General features: G+C 41.8%; 4 protein-coding genes and 1 pseudogene across 6 annotated transcripts in view; 2 read left to right on the plus strand and 3 right to left on the minus strand.

Annotated features, from left to right (window-relative positions):
- Positions 1-7,221, minus strand: part of LOC124312826 (exportin-1-like) — a 639,300-nt gene extending 632,079 nt beyond the window's left edge. The window contains exon 1 of the transcript XR_006910643.1: positions 7,165-7,221. The gene's annotated coding sequence lies outside the window, so the exon portion shown is untranslated. The remainder of the gene's footprint in view (positions 1-7,164) is intronic.
- LOC124313375 lies at positions 51-1,136 on the minus strand. Of its 3 annotated transcripts, none has more exons than XM_046778282.1 (5): positions 1,035-1,136; positions 872-964; positions 691-804; positions 340-623; positions 51-267 (listed from the first exon to the last, which is right to left on the minus strand). In XM_046778282.1, the coding sequence occupies exons 1-5, from the start codon at positions 1,051-1,053 to the stop codon at positions 181-183; spliced, it is 597 nt and encodes a 198-aa protein (XP_046634238.1). In that variant the 5' UTR covers positions 1,054-1,136; the 3' UTR covers positions 51-180. The 3 variants fall into 3 exon arrangements, with proteins under 3 accessions (XP_046634238.1, XP_046634237.1, XP_046634236.1); XM_046778281.1 differs by having other exon boundaries at positions 340-620; positions 872-967; XM_046778280.1 differs by having other exon boundaries at positions 872-967.
- On the plus strand, positions 4,751-6,786 carry LOC124313743. Its single transcript, XM_046778553.1, has 4 exons — positions 4,751-5,084; positions 5,150-5,476; positions 6,034-6,372; positions 6,439-6,786. The coding sequence occupies exons 1-4, from the start codon at positions 4,813-4,815 to the stop codon at positions 6,737-6,739; spliced, it is 1,239 nt and encodes a 412-aa protein (XP_046634509.1). The 5' UTR covers positions 4,751-4,812; the 3' UTR covers positions 6,740-6,786.
- LOC124313388 lies at positions 6,637-18,328 on the minus strand (annotated as a pseudogene).
- LOC124313272 (protein fem-1 homolog B-like) lies at positions 9,181-10,392 on the plus strand. Its single transcript, XM_046778109.1, has 2 exons — positions 9,181-10,082; positions 10,142-10,392. The coding sequence occupies exons 1-2, from the start codon at positions 9,266-9,268 to the stop codon at positions 10,168-10,170; spliced, it is 846 nt and encodes a 281-aa protein (XP_046634065.1). The 5' UTR covers positions 9,181-9,265; the 3' UTR covers positions 10,171-10,392.
- Positions 18,329-18,801: the final 473 nt, after the last annotated feature.

Raw genomic sequence — 18,801 nt, forward strand, 5'->3', positions numbered from 1 at the left:
TGGCCAGGTGCACAGTGCTCCAGAATGAGTGATCAAAAATAACGAAGCTACTTTGGCGACTCACTTTATTAAAAAGAACAACATTTCTTGATTATAACATATGCATATTAAAAAATCCATATTTATAAAATATTAAAACAACGCAAGGAATTCAGCCGCATCTCTATCGCATCCGCATCTCTAACATTTAGCTAAGACAGGAGCTTGTTGGAGTTCAATGGTTGTAGAATACTGCGACGGAAGCTTTCTTTTCGATATCAAGTAATACTGAAAATTTAGTAAATAAAACCATACAATTTGTTACTACTTGCATTATCAAATTGTGCATCAAAATAATACCTCTGGTGGGCTTGAATTGGGTTTCAGGGCATAATACACTGATTGGTAGCAGTAGGCTGTAGTATACGAATTCCGTGTCACACCTTCTCCACTAACTGGAACAGCCCGGATTTGAGAACCTCTGTTACCTCTTCTCGATCCGGTTCCGCTACCGGTCGAACGGCCTCTTCCAGGTTTGGCATTGACCGAAGTAGATCGATTGGTATTACACGATATAGATGAAAAAATATTAGCCGTTAATTGAGGCTGTTGATTTGGTGGATAATCTTCGTCCAACTGTCCTGCTTGCATAAAATAGTTACTCAAATTAATACACTTAAATACAATTTATTGACTAAATTACTGGCTCACCTCGACTCAAAAGTTGCATGTTACTATGACTGCGCTGAGTATTGCTGACTTGTACTACACCATTCACTTGGCAATCCAATCCAAAAGATGAATCCTGCGTGTCCACAGTGGCCCCTATTAAGTTTTAATGGTACACCACATTAATAGGGACTACACTTTAAAAGAATGAATGAAAACTCACGAGAAAGCTGATGAAAATGATCGACATTGATTTGACTAGTAGTGGCCGGCAATGGAGGCTTTTGATTTGGTTGATCAGCTTCAGTCAACTGTCCTGCTAGCATAAAATAGTTACTCAAATTAATACACTGAAAAACAATTCCTAGACCAAATTACTGGCTTACCTCCTCTCAAAAGTTGCATGCTACCACGACTGTGCTGAGTATTTCTTATTTGTTCTACACCATCTTCTTGGCAATTCAATTCCAAAGTTGAAATCTGCGCAGTGGACCCTATTTAGTTTCAATAGTACTCCACATTTATTGTGACTTAACAATCATCTACCTTTAAGAATTACCTATTGACATGATTCGACCTCCATTACTTTGCCGATTAGCGTTAGAAGCAGCGGCCTCCGTCCTTGTTGCGGCCAAACAACCGGAAGTATTGCCGTAAATGGTTTCCACACGTTTCCTCTTGCGTTGATCCTCGGCTTCTTTGTGATGGGCAATCCATTCTGAATCTTTTTCCCTTTTCACTATAATAGAATATACATGTCATTAAAAGTCTATATAAGAACAAAACATGGACTTACATTGATGTTTTCTAACCAAAGCAGTCCAAGCATCTACTGCAGCATGACATTCTTGTGTTTTCATGAATTCACCTGCAAGATTACCATACCCACTTACATCAGTGGACCATTCTTTTACATTTTGGGATGCTGACAGAGTAAAATGGTCCATTCCATTTTCTATCGCTGTTTTAGATTGCTAAAACATAAAATTACAAAGTGTAAATAACATGTACCAAAAATATGTTAGCCTTCATACCGCCTTTATACTTACAATGTTGTGGACTGATGTTCGTCTGGAGCTGCAGGTTGTTTTTGACTTTTTGAAATCTAACCAAAGGGCTGGGCGGGTTGGATATGTTGTTGTGGTTTCAACAAGGCCTTGCTGGTGTGGAACTTTCCTCCGTCTTACATTCCTCCTTCCTTGATATTTTTCCTATAACAAAAGAATCTATATAAAAGTCACTTAAACAATAGCATATTTCATGCAAACATACCCTAATATCTTGAAAATACGATAAATCCTATCCTTTTCCATACTCAAACCTATCTGTTTGTGTTTGGGCTTCATCAAAGTCAATTTACTGTTGGTCCTTCCAACTCGGGTGGAACACTTGTCATTATGATAATAAAGATAAAACAGATTCTAATCTACAACTACATCTAAAGAAGAGAATAACACAAAATGCACTAATTAGCACGTAGGTTGTGTGTGTTTACATTACACTATTCGTAATTCATATTCACACTGCAGTGTGTTGTAGCCCTCCGCCACGACGAGCGCTACCGTTCCTAGGGTCGTCTGGACGAACCCTACCGTCTAAATGTCGTACCCATGAAAGTCGGTAGGGTTCGTCCAGACGACCGAGATCAAGTTGCATATTCCACAATTTGGTGTTTGACGTTGCCAGTTTGCGACAGCGTTGCGAATTTGCAAAAAAGCAAAGAAGACGAAAAACCAGAGGCCCAGAGACAGAGACTGACAGAGAGAGCCAGAGCCTATTAAAAAAAAAAGACATTTGCCTCATGCCCTCATTTGCATAAAAAATTTTTTTAATTTAAAAATTGAAGAATACTTCAACGAAATGGGCGAAAGGATACGAATGATCTTTATAGGCTATTTCAAATAAAGTAAGATCTTATGAGCGCTTGTATGCTGTTTAATTGATTTACCTTAAATTTCTTATCTTTTATATTGAACCCAATTTCGTATGACTTCTTCGTATGACCATTTCGTGTGGCATTGTGTCATCACCACCGCCACCACTAACAGACCTGTGCAGACTTCTAGCAGGAATTTTATTTCCATTAAACAAAGGAACAACTGATCGACAGCAAGCTAGATGCACTTTTACGGAGGGTGTTAAAATCAATTCAATTTTATAAGAGTATAGCGACATTGCAACAACTGATGCGCAGAGCGCAGACTCTCTTAAATAAGAATTACGACAGAATCAGCCAACTTTGTAGACACGAAACGCACAGAAATGATTTGATAAGAGTGAAGTGGAATAAATGAAAGCAAACGGGTTCCGGTTCCATCCTACTCTACTGGAAAGTCACTTGTCCGGCAGGATCGACTGGAGTGGCGGCATCCCCTGGTTTCCGCTGGGTTTCTGTCCTTCTCTCCATCCGAGTCCACCGTAACTGCCGCCAATTTCCCAGTCACTAAAAACATAAACGACAAATGATCAAAGATTTGATATTTACTGCCAGCCAGGTATCCCCATATCCGCCGCTGTTGTGGCCATGGTGATGACGGAGGTCAGCTGTTAAACCATCCGCACCTGGAACAGCTGCGGTAGGATCGGCGGGAGAAGCAGCGTCTTGAGGGTAAGGCAAGGCCACAGCAACGGCCACCAACAGCATCAACTATAATAATAATACGTCAATAATTAAATATTACAAATTACGTTATGTCAGTGTATTTTGAAAGAAAAATGTAAAACTTGCCATGAAAATGTGAGACATCTTTTGGAATTATTCGACTGGGCTCTGGAAGATTCAAATGTGATGCCATGAGAAGAAGGTGCTGACTTTTTATACAAATGCATCCAACGGAATGGTGCAGGTTATTCCCACTGCCCCAAGGCCGAGACTAAACGCGTTTCTGGTGTTGCGCAAAAAAGATTTAATAAGGAAACTATGTTATATTTATACTTTATGCTCCTGCTGATAACGCGACCCAACGTACCGACGCTCCCGGTGCGAAAGGAAAGAATTGAAAATGGCAATTTGTAAAAGGAGGAAGAAACAAACACGACATGACATCACTGGAATAGCGTGTAGCCGCCTTCAAACGAAAGATTAAGTTGATGTCCCCCATCGTGAAAATCCTCCGGGTTGTTGTTGTGCAAACTTAACGGGTTCTGCACAGTCAACACGACAACAACGGACAGGATCAAAATGGAGATTTCAATCGGCTTGATAGCTTCTTAACGTTTCCTCTGATAATTAAACCTGTAGACAAATACGACATCAGTAAATTGCGTCATACAATAAAACAGTATCGGCGACTAAATTAATAACACGCAATTACAGATTAACCCAAGGCTTATGGCTGTAAAACCGTAAGCACATCACTCAATGACACAAATTACGCAATTAGATATATAATGTCTATGTTTAGCTTACCGAAATGAATGGCGAATGGTGACGAACAAGTCGATTGAATGCGAGTCACAACCGTTTTTAAAAGGCCAGTCGAATCCGCGTTGCATTTTCTCTGCTCCAAATTGGTCACACGGGGGAGTTCAACGGCTCATTCCACCTGTTAATTACCGGAGAGTAAACACTCGTACACGTTGTGTCGATTACAAACAATTTAACATATTGGCCACATTAAATCGTGCATTCCAGTTGTCCGTCATGATAATAAGGCAGCTTTTTAATTCATGACCTAATCCTTCCTGTAAAAAACACTTTCATTAAGCGTTCACCTGTCATGTCTTAATCAATCGAAGTAGTCATTACATATCTGTAAGAGTAAACAACAACAACAGCTCCGTGTATGATTAACAGTTGGAAAATGTCGACATGTTTTCATTTGACTAGTCGAAACGTTGTTGCAATCTTGGCACTTTGGAATAAAAACAACACTTGTCTAAGCTTACACAACAACAGGTAAAAATACAAATTAACGAGTCATTCCTTCTTAATTCCGAACGTGCAGGCTATGCCGATTAAAGTCCAACGTACCGGACCCCATCTTTTCTATTAATATACAGCCCCTCCCCATCAAAGGGGCAGATTAATTTTTGGTTAAGTAAAACACGCGCCCAGCAGGGGGGGACACTGAGTAACACTATATAATAACCCATAACGGAACACATTTTTTCAGTACAGATTCACCTGCCTCTTTAGAGCATCCTGAACTTTACGGTCAGACCATGTTGAACATTCGTTCCAGCTCCTTCTTTTTGCTGTTGGCTCTGCTGGCCATGGCCAGTAGTCAGGCAGTTGACAAAGTCATCACGGTGAGCAACGGCGGGGAGGAAGGCGAATGGGGACCGCTGGAGCGCTGCCCAGACGGTTTCAAAGCGATCGGTTTCCAGACCCGTAACGAACTGGCCACTCCATTCTTCGACGACACGGCCCTCAACACCATCATCCTCACCTGCAACGACGAGAATCTAACCAACATCACCTCCACTATAGGATTGTAAACTATAAATTCAAATCGCCAATCAAATAACTAAAGCGCTAATTCTATTTAAATCCTTATAGCTCCGGAGATTTCCAACGTGTCCAGTTGTGTCCATCGGCTTTTGTTGTCGCGTACATGACCAGTTTCGCTCTGCGAGTCCAGCTGCCGTTCAACGGGACGGACAATACCCAAGGGGACCGGACGGCGGCCAACAACATCCGATTCTTGTGCTCCAACGAGCGCGAGATCAACGGAGTGGGAAACACAGATGGAGTCTGGGGCGAGTACAGCGAGTCGTGCACCGAGGGCATCTGTGGAATCGAGACCCGCGTCCAGCCGTACGACGGCGGAATCGGCCACCCTGACAACACGGCCTTGAACGACGTCCGCTTCACCTGCTGTCCAGAGTAACCGCTCCTTCCCCAACACACTAAATGAATTGAAATAAATTTCCAACTTAAATACCAAACGATAAAACATTATGAATAAATTACGTTAACATTAGAAAGTCGACCAAATTACTTGAATGACTGTGCAACATAATTAAACGAGATAAGCTAACGTACAAAAATGTAACAAAATGAGTAATAATACTTAGACGGATAAGCCAGTAGACTACGGGTCTGCCAGTCATAATTGAGATAGAGGCGAGATGAGGAATAACATGGTGAAGTCTGGTGTGTCTCATTTGAGGTAGCTGATTGGGTCTACATTTAAGAAATCATTTGGTTACGAAGCGGATCTGTTGTCTTGGATACATCCCCAGAGATTGATAACGAGACTAAAAAAAAAATTCAAAATCACGATCCGGCCGTGTGTACTTAACCCACAGATTTAGAAAAATTAAAAATGATCGACTCCAAAGTCCTGATTTTACCTTGTCTGAAACAAATAAACGTCTTGTTGCTGGCTCCTCCCATTGACTCCTGTTTAAAAAGACCCGGAATAATTAGATTTCCTACAGTGTTTCGTCACGACAGCCGCTCCTAAAAATGTTGAAATTCACTTTCCTGTTGGCCATGGCCGTCGGCGCCAATTGCCAGTTGGAATCCTCAATCGTTCCAACCATTCCGCCAACCAGCACGACGACGACGAAACCGCCGAGGCAGGTCATCACGGTCACCAACGGAGAAACGGAAGGCCAATGGGGACCGTTGGAGCGCTGCCCCAAAGGCGCCAGAGTTGTCAGCTATCAGACCCAGAACGAACTGGCCACTCCCCGATTCGACGACACGGCACTCAACACCATCCTCCTCTTCTGCAACGACGAATTCGTCACCAACTTCACCTCCACTGCTGGATTGTAAGAATTGAATCAAATTGGGAAAAGAATTAAAAAATAATCATTTGTAATTCAATATTTACGCAGTTCCGGAGATTTTCGCGGGATTCAGACTTGCGCTTTCGGCGGTTACATGACGAGTTTCCAGTTGAGGGTCAGTCCGGCCGGAACAGAGGCCGACAACACGGCGGCAAACGACATCCGCTTCAAGTGCTCCGGCGGCGATGAAATCAACGGACTCGGCAACACCGGCGGAGACTGGGGCGACTACAGCGAAGTCTGCGACAACGGAATTTGCGGAATGGAGACCCGCGTCCAGCCGTACGAAGGCGGAATCGGCCACCCTGACAACACGGCTTTGAACGACGTTCGCTTCACCTGCTGCTAATTCAAATTTCGCGCTGAATAAAATAAACATTTGACGTTTGTTTCGAAGGAATCCACAAATGTGTTAATGCATCGCCGGATGATTAAGGAATTATTACGCAGACGAGATATTAGTTTAAAGCAAGTGGATCATCACTAGATAATCTACAAAAATAAGTTAATTGTCGGGTACCTGGGCATAATCTTGTGGTGAGTGACTAAAGGTGTGTCACAGCGGGCGGAAGTGACGTCACTGAAGTGATCCAACAGTGAAACAAGACAATGTGTAGCACTGTAGCAGCATAAAATGAAACAGTAAGGCTGAGTGAGCGTGGGTCGCGAAGGATGGAGCCGGATGGAGCAGAACATCGGTGGAAGTCACTCTTCTGTCATGGACAAATTCCAGCGGACGTTCAAGGATCTCCGTGCCAGGTCCACACCAAATACCCAAGAGAAAACTCTGACGAGCTGTTCGCGGTAAGCAGCTTCAAGCTGAAGGGCAACGTTTTCCCTCTTGGCGTCAAAAAGCATCTTCATGCCAAGAGCCCGATCCTGTTCAACCTTCTCTGCCGCGATTCTAGCCTTAGCATCAGCGATGGCCATATCTCGTCCAGCGTTCATTTCAGCGTCGGATTTCTAGAAGAAATATGTGAAATATCAGTTGTGGGGCTAGACGGAGAACTTTTATTTCACTTACAGCAACTTCAGCGTTAAGAAATTTCAAATTTGGCTGTTGCAGGCCCAAGTTTCTTCACAGCGTAGATACCCATGATGGCAATGGACAGACCAGTGTAGAATTCATGTTCCATAATGTAGATTTCCTTGCTGCACAAATATGTAGCCAAACCCAATCCAAATGTGTACGGTCCTGATTTCAAAGACACAAAAATGTAGGTTCCATCTTTTTCACACAAAATAATAAAAAGTTACCAGTAACTCCAGTCTTTGAGCAGAAAAACTGGAACCATTCATCGGGGATGAAGCCCATGCGTACTTTGCCAGGATACTCTTGACGGACTGGTCTTGGAAAGTTGACCAAATCCTGGGCTTTCTGTTGTAGCAGCAGATGCTGCATTAGAGGTGGCAGAAGTCTGGATCATACGAATAGGCTGCATGGCCGAGCGAACTAAGCCGATCAAATAGAAATGTGTTAGGAACTGAATTTCTACATCGTAACAAAGTTGGCATCTAAATTGAATTCCTTTATCAATCAAATTAAAAGGTTGAATTTTTACCCGGTTTCAATTTTATCCTTGACAGCATATTGACTCAATTGCTGAATATTGAGGTGATACAATTAAAACAATAATGCTAGTCGAAATCCGAACACAGGGTACCGGCAGCAAGTGATAACAATGGCGGACGAGAAGAAACTGCAGGTTCAAGTTAAAAACTATTAAAAATGGAAATCGCTTTATTTCTAAGTTTAAAATTCATTATGACTTTCAAATTTTTTTTTATTTAACGAAATAAAATACATTAATTCAAAATCCAAAATAATTTAATAAATAGTCCAAATAATTATTTTGTTGTTTTCTAGTGACTTGAGTGGTGGTTAGAGGGCATGTGACGTTTAGGCCAGTGACGTCACGAACTTGTTCAGGCGTTCGACACGACACTAATGACGTTCGACACTAAAAACAAAGAAACGAAAATGGCTTCTTCGCCGAGTGTTTATGATCTGATTTCCCAAGCCGTTGATACAAACTCAGTTTTCGAAATGAATTCCGCCATATCTTCATACTCACGGGTGGAAATTTTGGCCAGTTTAGCCCAATGCAACCATGAAGATGAAACACCTCTAGTAGTCGCCATGAAGAAAAATCATCTTGTGGTGTTCAGAGAGTTAGTGCAAATTGTAAAAAATGAATTTCTTGTGAATGTTGAGTCTGGGCCAACTTGTTCACTGATCATTGTTAAACTTTTTTCAAATAAAATTCCAATTTTGGAATTGATTGATAACATTGTTGATGTGGGTGAGTGGCAGTGCGATGTGTTGGTGAGTGCAATGTCTTGGTGGAACTTTATTGCCAACTCTTGCATCGAGTCCCACTCCATCCCTCGACAAGCAAAGATTACTGCATTGGAACTTCTTGGTGCTGCTTTTTTCTTTGCAACGATTCACAATCACGATACAGATTGTTTACTTCAACAAACAGTGTATGGACTAAAGTGCTGGGAAGAAGCCACTATTCTTCGTTTCTACCCAGGTGAACTCCCTTTACCCAAGATACCTTTGGGGTTTTCTGACAAAGTTGTGGGACCTGCAACTGAATTCATGTCATTGGAAAAAATTGAAGAATGGGGACAAGAGTTGCGTCGTTTTGAAGCATCAAATCAAGATTTTCCATCTTTGCGTCAAACCCTCTGCATTCAGGCTCTTCTTGTGCTCAATAGAATTTGTAGTCAAGCCAATCCCAAACCATCTAGTCCCTGCTGCCTCTATCTGGAGAGTTTATTAGCGTATGGAACTTACTCGCTTTATTGCTCTAGTCAATACAGTCATGTGCGTTATGTGATCTGTACTTACCTACTACTCCTGGAACAAATGACTGGATTCGACCCGAAAATGACTAACCCCAGAGCCATTCAACTTTTCAATTATGTCCTACCTAAAATCTTAAACTGTTTCACCAAATTGCTAAATAGATCGGACTACAGCCCAGAACAAGTTGAATTTTCTCCGGCAGATTGTCTGGCGGTAATAAAATTCTGCACCACGATTGCAACATTTTTCCCAAAACCGACTGTCTTTTCAAGTCCTCACACTCCTGAGCTCTTTCGACATTGTTGGCATTTTATTTCGATAATCCTGGTTGAATATTTTCCTCATCAGTTGAACGATCGAGACCAGAAAGAGTTGGAGAAATACATCTTGAATGACATCCGCTACAACGAAAAAGACACGTCTACTCTACTGCATGCATGCATGCATGCTCCAGTATACCTACGTCGCTACTGCTCGTATCCCCACTTACCTCTGAAAAGCATCCATCTGTTCCTTGAACTCGGCGTAGACCCGAACGCCACCGATAATTATGGAAGAACTGCCCTTCACATCTTGGCTCAACTCAGGAAAAGCTATTCTGATAGCGGATTGCACCAACGAATGTTTAAAACCCTGGTGCAAGCCGGAGGCCATTTGGACATGGCGACACCGGAAGGTGAAACAGTCATCAGTATGCTGAAGGATACTACACGTGAAGATGATGGTAGACATCCCTATTTTGATTCTGTAATCAATGGCGTCTTTCCGCTATCCTGTATCTGCGCTCGAGTTATTCGGCAGAATGGGATCCCATTCCACGACGATCGAATTCCACTTAATCTCCAGACTTTCGTCTCTTGGCATAGCAGCGTACGCGGTAAAATTAAGAAATCAAAAATCGTATTCTTTAATTAATTTTTTTGTTTATCTATTTAGGACAATCTGGAACCCAAGATAAACAGTAATTCCACCGAATTCCACATCTCAAGAAAATGAAAATCATCTTGTGATCGATTGATAGCTGTGAATTCCATTTTGAACTGTTGGCCAATTTCTCAATGGTCTCGTCTTGAACTTGTGTTCCAAATTTCATTTTTGTTTGTGTTGCTGTTGCATTTCAAAACCTGGTTTCTTTGATTAGTTGGACCTAGAAATTCATTCTGAGTGTGGTTGAGTTGTGTGCAAAATTATCAATAGAAAATTTGGTTGACATTTGTCAGTCCATGGATTCAATTTTGTTTTTTTTATTTCAAGAACTGAACAATTTGTTGGCAAGGAATTTGTTGACAAGGAATGCATTGAAACCGGGTAAAAATTTTCACCACTTAATATTGTTGATCAAGGAATTCAATCTAGATGATAATTTTGTTACGATGTAAAAATTCAGTAGGCTACCTAACTCATTTCTCTTCGAATGGGTTAGTTCGCTCGGCCATTCGCCTATTCGTATGACCCAGAACTCGGCCACCTCAAATGCGGCAGCTGCTGCTACAACAGAAAACCAAGAAAAGGATTTGGTCAACTTTCCAAGACCATGCCGTCAAGAGTATCCTGGCAAAGTTGCATGGGCTTCATACCCGATAAGTGGTTCCAGTTTTTCTACTCCAAGACTGGAGTTACTGGTAAATTTTAATTATTTTGTGTGAAACAGATGGAAACTACATTTTTATGTCTTTAAAATTAGGACTGTACAACTTTTGGATTGGGTTTGGCTACCTAGTTGTGCAAGCAAGGAAATCTACATCATGGAACGTGAATTCTACATGGTCTGTCCATTGCCATCATGATTGTCTACCCTGTGAAGAAACTTGTGCCTGCCACAGTCAAATTTCCTTGACGCTGAAGTTGCTGTAATTAAAATGAGTGATCCTTGTTTAGCCCCACACTTGATATTTCACATGTTCCCACTAGAAATCCGACGCTGATCAGCTGAGAGTCTTCTGAGGCAGCAACAGCAGCAGCCGGACAAGATGGCGAAAGAGACCAACCTGTCCGGCAAGGTTAATTCCGGCTTAGCTGCGGCCGACGAGCAGTAGGACGAAGACAAGGCGCAAATCGTTTTCTTCCTCTCGAAGACTACGGTGGTGAGCGCCGGAAGCCACCGGCCGGATGCGCCCAACGAGGACTCACCTGCCCTGGAAGAACGTGAAACCTGGGCCAAGAAAGCCGAATTCCTTCTGGCCGTCATTGGCTTTGCGGTCGATCTTGATGGCAACGTCTGGCGATTCCCTTACATACCTGTACGCATTATTAATATCCATTATCTCTTTTCAATCAAAATTAATCCTCGCCGTAATTAATTGACAAAATTGAACCTTCCTTTTCTTCCTGCACCACCCCACCCCCAGGCTACAAAAACGGAGGAGGTAAACTGGACCGCTGATTGATTAATGCCGTGAATGAAAAGTAAATCGATCCTTTGACGGGTGTTTTTTATGCAGGTGCGTTCCTCATTCCCTATGTCGTTGTGATGGTGCCTGCCGCTATTTTACATGGAGCTGGCCCTGGGACAGTTTCACCGCAGCGGCTGCCTAAATAACTTTCTGGAAGCGCATCTGCCCGGCCCTGAAAGGTACAAATCATTGCCGTTTTGTCTTATTTTGATAACCAAAAACACGCGTGACTTGACTTGTGTACACAACACGCAGGATTGGCTAATACGCCATTTGCATCATCGATTTCTACATGGGCATGTACTGTAATACCATCATCGGCTGGGCCGTCTACTATTTCGTGGCTTCGTTCACGTCCGAGCTGCTGTGGACGTCGTGCGACCACCCGTGGAACACCAACAGTTGCGCACTTGTCGGACCCGTCGATAACGGCACGTTCGTCCAAGGTCCCGCCCAGGAATACTTTGAGTACGATTTATTCTCGCCCACTCATTTACCAATTTAAAGAGATATTATTTACCATTATTATTCTTTCCATTCTTAGACGGAACGTCTTGGAGAATTACCGGTCGGACGGGATGGACGATCTCGGAGCAATCAAATGGTCGCTGGCCCTGTGCGTCTTTGCCGTCTTTGTCCTCGTCTACTTCTCACTGTGGAAGGGAGTCCGATCGACTGGCAAAGCAATTACATTTTCCTTACGTCTTCTCTCTCTCTCTCTCATTCGCCCCACCCCGGTTTGAAATGTTTCGATGGGTATAAGAGCAGCAGCTGCTGCATCATCACTTGGCGGGGGGTCTATATGTATCTATGATACTCCATATCTCTCCATACGTGTATTTGATCTGATTGGGCTACTCTACGGCAACTCTTTTTCCGGATTCCTCTTCCGCTTGTTATTGCATCGATCCCTCCATCTTCCGCTCTCCCCACCCACCCTTTCTTGTCTTATCTGTCTGCCTCAAAGTAATATCTATAGATTCAATCTATCTGGTACTACTATATACTTATACTTCTTCTTCTTCGCCAACCCAAACTCATTTGCCAGAGTACCATACAGTCGAATCTATTTCTTTCCTTTCCGAATTGTTTTTTCTTCCTCCTCCGGCTTGACCGACTCGCCGCTTGTATTTATTTGGTTTCGAAAAACAAATGGGAGCCGGAGTTAAAAAGGATCGCGCAGACTCGCTAATGCAATCGGCGGATGAAACGCGGCTGCATTGTGTATTGCCCCTTTGCGATGGCTGTTGGCAGCAGCGGTGCTGGTGCTGGTCCGTTGTTGAGTCTCACAACAGTTGGGCCTCCGGTTCCTTGTGTATTCGATTATATATCGTCTTTAGAGTGTGTTTGTTAAGCCACTCGACACTCACAGACTATCACCCTCGAGTTGCTCTGCTTCTCGACATATTGAATAGGGTCTAGATTGAGCGACTTGATGCCTGTTTGAGAGCCCCAGTCAGAGAAACGATGAGGCCCCCCCCCCGTGATTTTTGCTCCTGGGAAGGAGAATTGGAATAGATCCACTCGAAAAATCGTTTCATCCTTGTATAACAACACACTCCCATCGCGCATGATTATGATATTCGTTTTCCGATATTCTAATAATAATAATAACTCTCTTGTCTTTTATGTGCGCTTGCCTCTTTTGCCTATATAGGCCGTTTGGATCACGGCCGTCGCTCCTTATATTGTCCTCATCATCCTCCTCTTCCGCGGCGCATCGCTGCCAGGCGCCGGTGATGGCATCCGCTACTTCCTCACGCCCCAGTGGGTGGAGTAAACTGGCTGAAACAAAGGTTCGCGGATGCCCCCATCTGATTTCATTATCATTATTTTTGTTGTTTTGTTTAAAATATTAATAATAATTTTGAATCTTGCGCGTAATGAAGTCAAATTCGCCTTTGAGAATCTCGAGAGTTTCTTGTGCCGCCTACAGCATTTTTTAATTTCAATTGAAGTGTATTTATTTGATTTTGTTTTTGCTCCGTTATACAGCCCAAAATAACGGAATGCATAAAGCTTCCTAGATAACAAATTGCTTTAGATCCTTCAACGCGCTCCGACGTGATATAAATCAATTGAAAATAAAAATCTATCCACCGCTTTTTGTTCATGCCTCATGGCTTTGTTTGGGTTTTACAACCAGCATTCCTTCTCGTCATGTCAATAAAGTTTGTTTGTTTCGAAATGGTGATCCTATTTATTTACTTTTTATTCCATTTTCTCTTACTTTTTGAAGCTTTACTTTCTTGGTGACAAGACAATCCTGCATGAAGCACTGGCATCATCTAGCGGTTGTTTCTAACAATTCATACGATTGTCCAGTTTGCCGCTAGAGGGTGTTGGTATTGTTTATAAAAATGGCGAAATGTGTGAAGAGTTTTGTCATCTTCTGGTTTCGAATTTTCATGTTTTACTGCCCAAAATCAACCAATTATTTACATGTAAGCTTATTGTGATTATTCTAACTACATAGTATCACTCACTGTGTACTTGACCAATTGACTCATTGTGTACTGTACTTGGAATTCTAGAAAATGTACCTGCCGTCTAGTCAACAGATTAAATTTGGACCCCATTTTAAAAACCAATTGCTCAACCCTTCTATGACTCACACCCTCAGCTTATATGCATCATCCTCTCACATCTTAGTCAAAACTTCGAGCTGTTTTGCTTAATAGTTGTGGCATTGGATGTGTGGTTACAGGTAGGCATAACTTTCCGATTTTACTACCTCATCAATTCATCATCCATCAATGCACATGCAATAAAATAATCTTAAAATTCATGCCCATTTGTTTAAAAGGTTCATTCTTTCCTGAAAGATGCTTCACCTTTGAACACTTTTGGTGGGGTGTCATGAAATTGTATTGCTGCCGATTCCCTGCAGCTCCCACTTCATAGCTACAAGAAATGACTTATAGGAAGCCTACAACAGATTGAGGTAAAGGTGTGCTTCTATCTATGTTCTCGCTTTATCATGTAATAAACTTTGCATTGCACCTTGCTCAGGGGTATTTATGAGCCTCACTGGGTCACTGCAATGTTAAAACCTTTTTCTGTTCTTTGCTTGAGGAATTCATAGGTGGTGTGGTATGCCATTGGATTTCGCGAGTCAGCCGCCGATGTCAATCTACAACGCAGTTTATTTATTGAAATTGTGTGGTCCTGGCACAGATAGATCCTTGATGCTGGCCTTTTTCCTTGACAGAAGAGTGACTTCTACCAACTTTCTGCTCCATCCTTATCTTCGCTTCCCACACTCATCTAGCTTCTCTGCATATTATGCTGCTAAACAATTTGTCCTACTTCACTGACGAGTTAGACCAGTCGCTTCCGTCCGCAGCGACAAACCTACTGTCACTCACCACGGAATTATGCCCAGGTACCCGATAATTAACTTATTTTCTTAGAGATTATCTACTAGTAATCTACGTGCGTTAAACTCGGTGTCTGTGTAATAATTCCAAAATCAGGCCGTTCTTGCGCGCTAACGAAGTGTTACTTAGACGACGTTGTTTTTTTTACTAACGCTAGATGGCTTTTCGATCATTTTCAGCTGTCAAAACAGTCAGTTTCAGTTACTTTGCACATCTCTTTAAACATTTATCGGCAGTTATTGGGTGGAAATTTTTTAGTGAAAACTGACGATAAATATACCACTATCAAAGCTCACTTGTTAAATTTTTGACATTTGCTTTTTTTTTCTACTTCCGGTTTTCTCATTTCAGTCAGTAGTTCTGTTAATATTCATTCGACGAACAAAAAAACCACATATTCGTGATCCTCGTCAAATTTGTGGTAAAGTTCATGTTTTTATTTGTACGTACGCGTACTTCCGGTTTCGAGAATTTTCCTGAACGTTCAGGAAAATTCTCGATTTTGGCCAAATTTTCGATTTCGTTTAAATCACACGTAATCGACCCCAAATTTCATGGAGATCACAAATACCTGGTTTAATTTTATGACAGCTCAATGGTTAAGGCACTGCGGCTTACTTCCGGTTTACTTCCGGAAAATTTTAAGAAAACTAGCAAGTGAACTTTGTTCTAAGTACAGTTCTTAATACTGAAAACCAGATTTTAAGCCAATTAAATAGTTCATTGTTAAAATTTTGAGCAAAAAAAACTGATCAGTGTTCCTATTGTGAATATTTTCGTTCATAGTAATCTTAGTTGATTTATTATCTACGTAATTTAGATGACTCCCATCATGCGACCAGAGACACGATCGCTGTGGGTCCCACTACAAGAACTTCATGGCAGATTACCGAGTCTTTCAACGCGGATCATCATTTATTGTTGGTATATATGTCTTTGCTAGTTAACCCGTTGGCTGCCACGCCTTTGTTCTCCACTAGCTCCTTAGCACGGGCCGCGCTGTTCGTTCTCGTGGTTTTCATGCCGCGGGGTCGGACAGTCGCACCAGCCCCAGATTCGCCGAAAGGCCCTGTTAGGCAATGCACCATAGGGACTTCCCCCTTGTCGATACGGTGATGGATTCTAGAGGTTGTGCATTCCATCTTCTCCTGTCACCGTGTCAGCCCGGACTTGTCAGCAATGGCAAGTCCCACCTCGGCCATGGATCCTTCAGACGTGGCGCGTAGATAGTAGAGAACAACCTACGGGTTGTTTGGCGTGGCAGCCAACGGGTTAACTTAAGTGTATGTGTGTGTATATGTCTACGTATTGATGTCATGTTATGTTTGTAAAAAGTGGAGGAATTGTGGCTGGAGGTGGGGCAATATAAGCAATTCCTTACCAAATTAATCTTCATGTCATCTATTTTTATTTCACTAACAAAGCAAACCCAGCGTGAAACCAAACACAATGACATGGACAACAATTTCAATACCATGATATCAGTTTGCAATACTATCTATGAAGAAAAACATACAAAAAATATGTTTGAGTCTATAAACATAAAACATCTGCAACAGCAACAACAAATCCCAAATGGACACACACATTTTACCCATACACAACGAGTGACTCGAACTGGTATTATTTCAACCACACCATGACAATTCTCTAGATAATTAAATTTTACCACATTCAAACAAACACAAAAACACGTTTAAATTGGCAAGTCCTGACTGAACATCCTCATCTTAGCATGTGCATCTGTTGTCAGCAATCTAGGGCCATGAATTCAGGATAATAACACCAGCACCACAGACTGGACAGAAGCAGCTCAACACACCAGCACGATGGACTGTATGCAGCAGATCATCTAAAAAGTCTATTAACAATAATAAAATTAATGGGAGATAAAACCACAGACTAAGAAATGGATGTCTAACATAAACCACAAGTCCAAAGTGACATTTCTCAAAATTGAACACTAAAGCAAAGGGATCTACTATTTGGTCATCAATTAATAAATCTATAGCCTTCTAGATGGAAAATTTAAAAACATAATTACTTCTTCTACAACACTGGGCATTTTCGAGTTATCGACATTCTCTCCTCACATCACCTGGTAAAATTTGACAGCTGAAAATGATCAAAGGCTAAGTGAAAGCCATCTAGCGTTAGAAAAAGAAAACGCACAATTAATATTTATGATGAATCGCATCGCCTGATGATTTAGGAATTATTACGCAGACGAGATACGAGTTTAAAGCAAGTGGATCATCACTAGATAATCTACAAAAATAAGTTAATTGTCGGGTACCTGGGCATAATCCTGTGGTGAGTGACTAAAGGTGTGTCACAGCGGGCGGAAGTGACGTCACTGAACTGAAGTGATCCAACAGTGAAACAAGACAATGTGTAGCACTGTAGCAGCATAAAATGAAACAGTAAGGCTGGGTGAGCGTGGGTCGCGAAGGATGGAGCAGGATGGAGCAGAACGTCGGTGGAAGTCACTCTTCTGTCATGGACAAATTCCAGCGGACGTTCAAGGATCTCCGCCCAGGTCCACACCAAATACCTCAGAGAAAACTCTGACGAGCTGTTGGCGGTAAGCAGCTTCAAGCGGAAGGGCCACGTTTTCCCTCTTAACGGCGTCAAAAAGCATCTTCATGGCAAGAGATCGATCCTGTTCAATCTTCCCTGTCGCGATTCTAGCCTTTGGATTCTTCAACGGCCATATCTTGTCCAGCGTTCATTTCAGCGTCGGATTTCTAGTGGGAACATGTGAAATATCAGGTGTGGGGCTAGAAAGGGATCATTTATTTCACTTACAGCAACTTCACCGTCAAGGAATAAAGCTGTACCAGACCCAAGTTTCTTCACACCATACACACCCATGATGGCAATGGATAGACCAGCGTAGAATTCATGTTCCATGATGAAGATTTTCTTGCTGCACAAATAAGTAGCCGAACCCAGTCTGAAAGCGTAAGGACCTGATTTCAAAGCTGCAAAATGTTGGTTTCATCTTTTTCAAATAAATGCAAAATAATTGAAAGTTACCAATACAAGGGATGAAGCACATGTGTACATTGCCAGGATACACTTGACGGACTGGTCTTGGAAAGTTTACCACATCTTTTTCTGGGCATTTTGTTGTAGCAGCAGCTGCTGCCGCTTTGAGGTGGCCGAGGTCTGTGTCATCCGAATAGACCGTTTAGTCGATCCAACTAATCAAATGAAAGAGAAAATGAGTTACATTTACTGAATGTTGACATCGTAACAAAATTGGCATCAAGACTGGATTCTTTGATCAAATTGATTGATTGATCCTTGATGAAATTGCTGAAAGTTTTACCCGGTTTCAACGCAATTATTGACAGCGTGTTGACTTTACCGTTGAAAATTGAGGTAATACAATTTAAACAATAAAGCAAATCGTAATCGGAACACAGGGAGGGCCTACCGACAACAAGTTTTAAAACTGATAAACAAAATCACAATCATGGCGGACGAGAAGTCGAGAAGTAACTACAGGTTCATTTTAAAAACTATTTACAAAATTGAAATAAATTTTGATTCTAATTTTAAAATTCACTGATATTTATCGATATGTAAAATAATTTAAAGAAATACAATACGTAAAGTCGTAAACTTGAAATTCCCCCAAAAAGTCGAAATCGAAATCATTTTCGGTTTTGTATTGACTCTAGTGGTGTGTGCTGCGCAACCAATCTACAAATGGCCAAATGGCGGCAAATAGAAAACAAAAATTACTTACTTGTTTAAAGTCAAAATCAATAGTATAGTTTTGTACCGATAAATGAATTTTTATCTTATTTATAAT

The sequence above is a fragment of the Daphnia pulicaria genome, chromosome 9 (genome assembly GCF_021234035.1).
Source record: "Daphnia pulicaria isolate SC F1-1A chromosome 9, SC_F0-13Bv2, whole genome shotgun sequence".
Lineage (NCBI taxonomy): Eukaryota > Metazoa > Arthropoda > Branchiopoda > Diplostraca > Daphniidae > Daphnia > Daphnia pulicaria.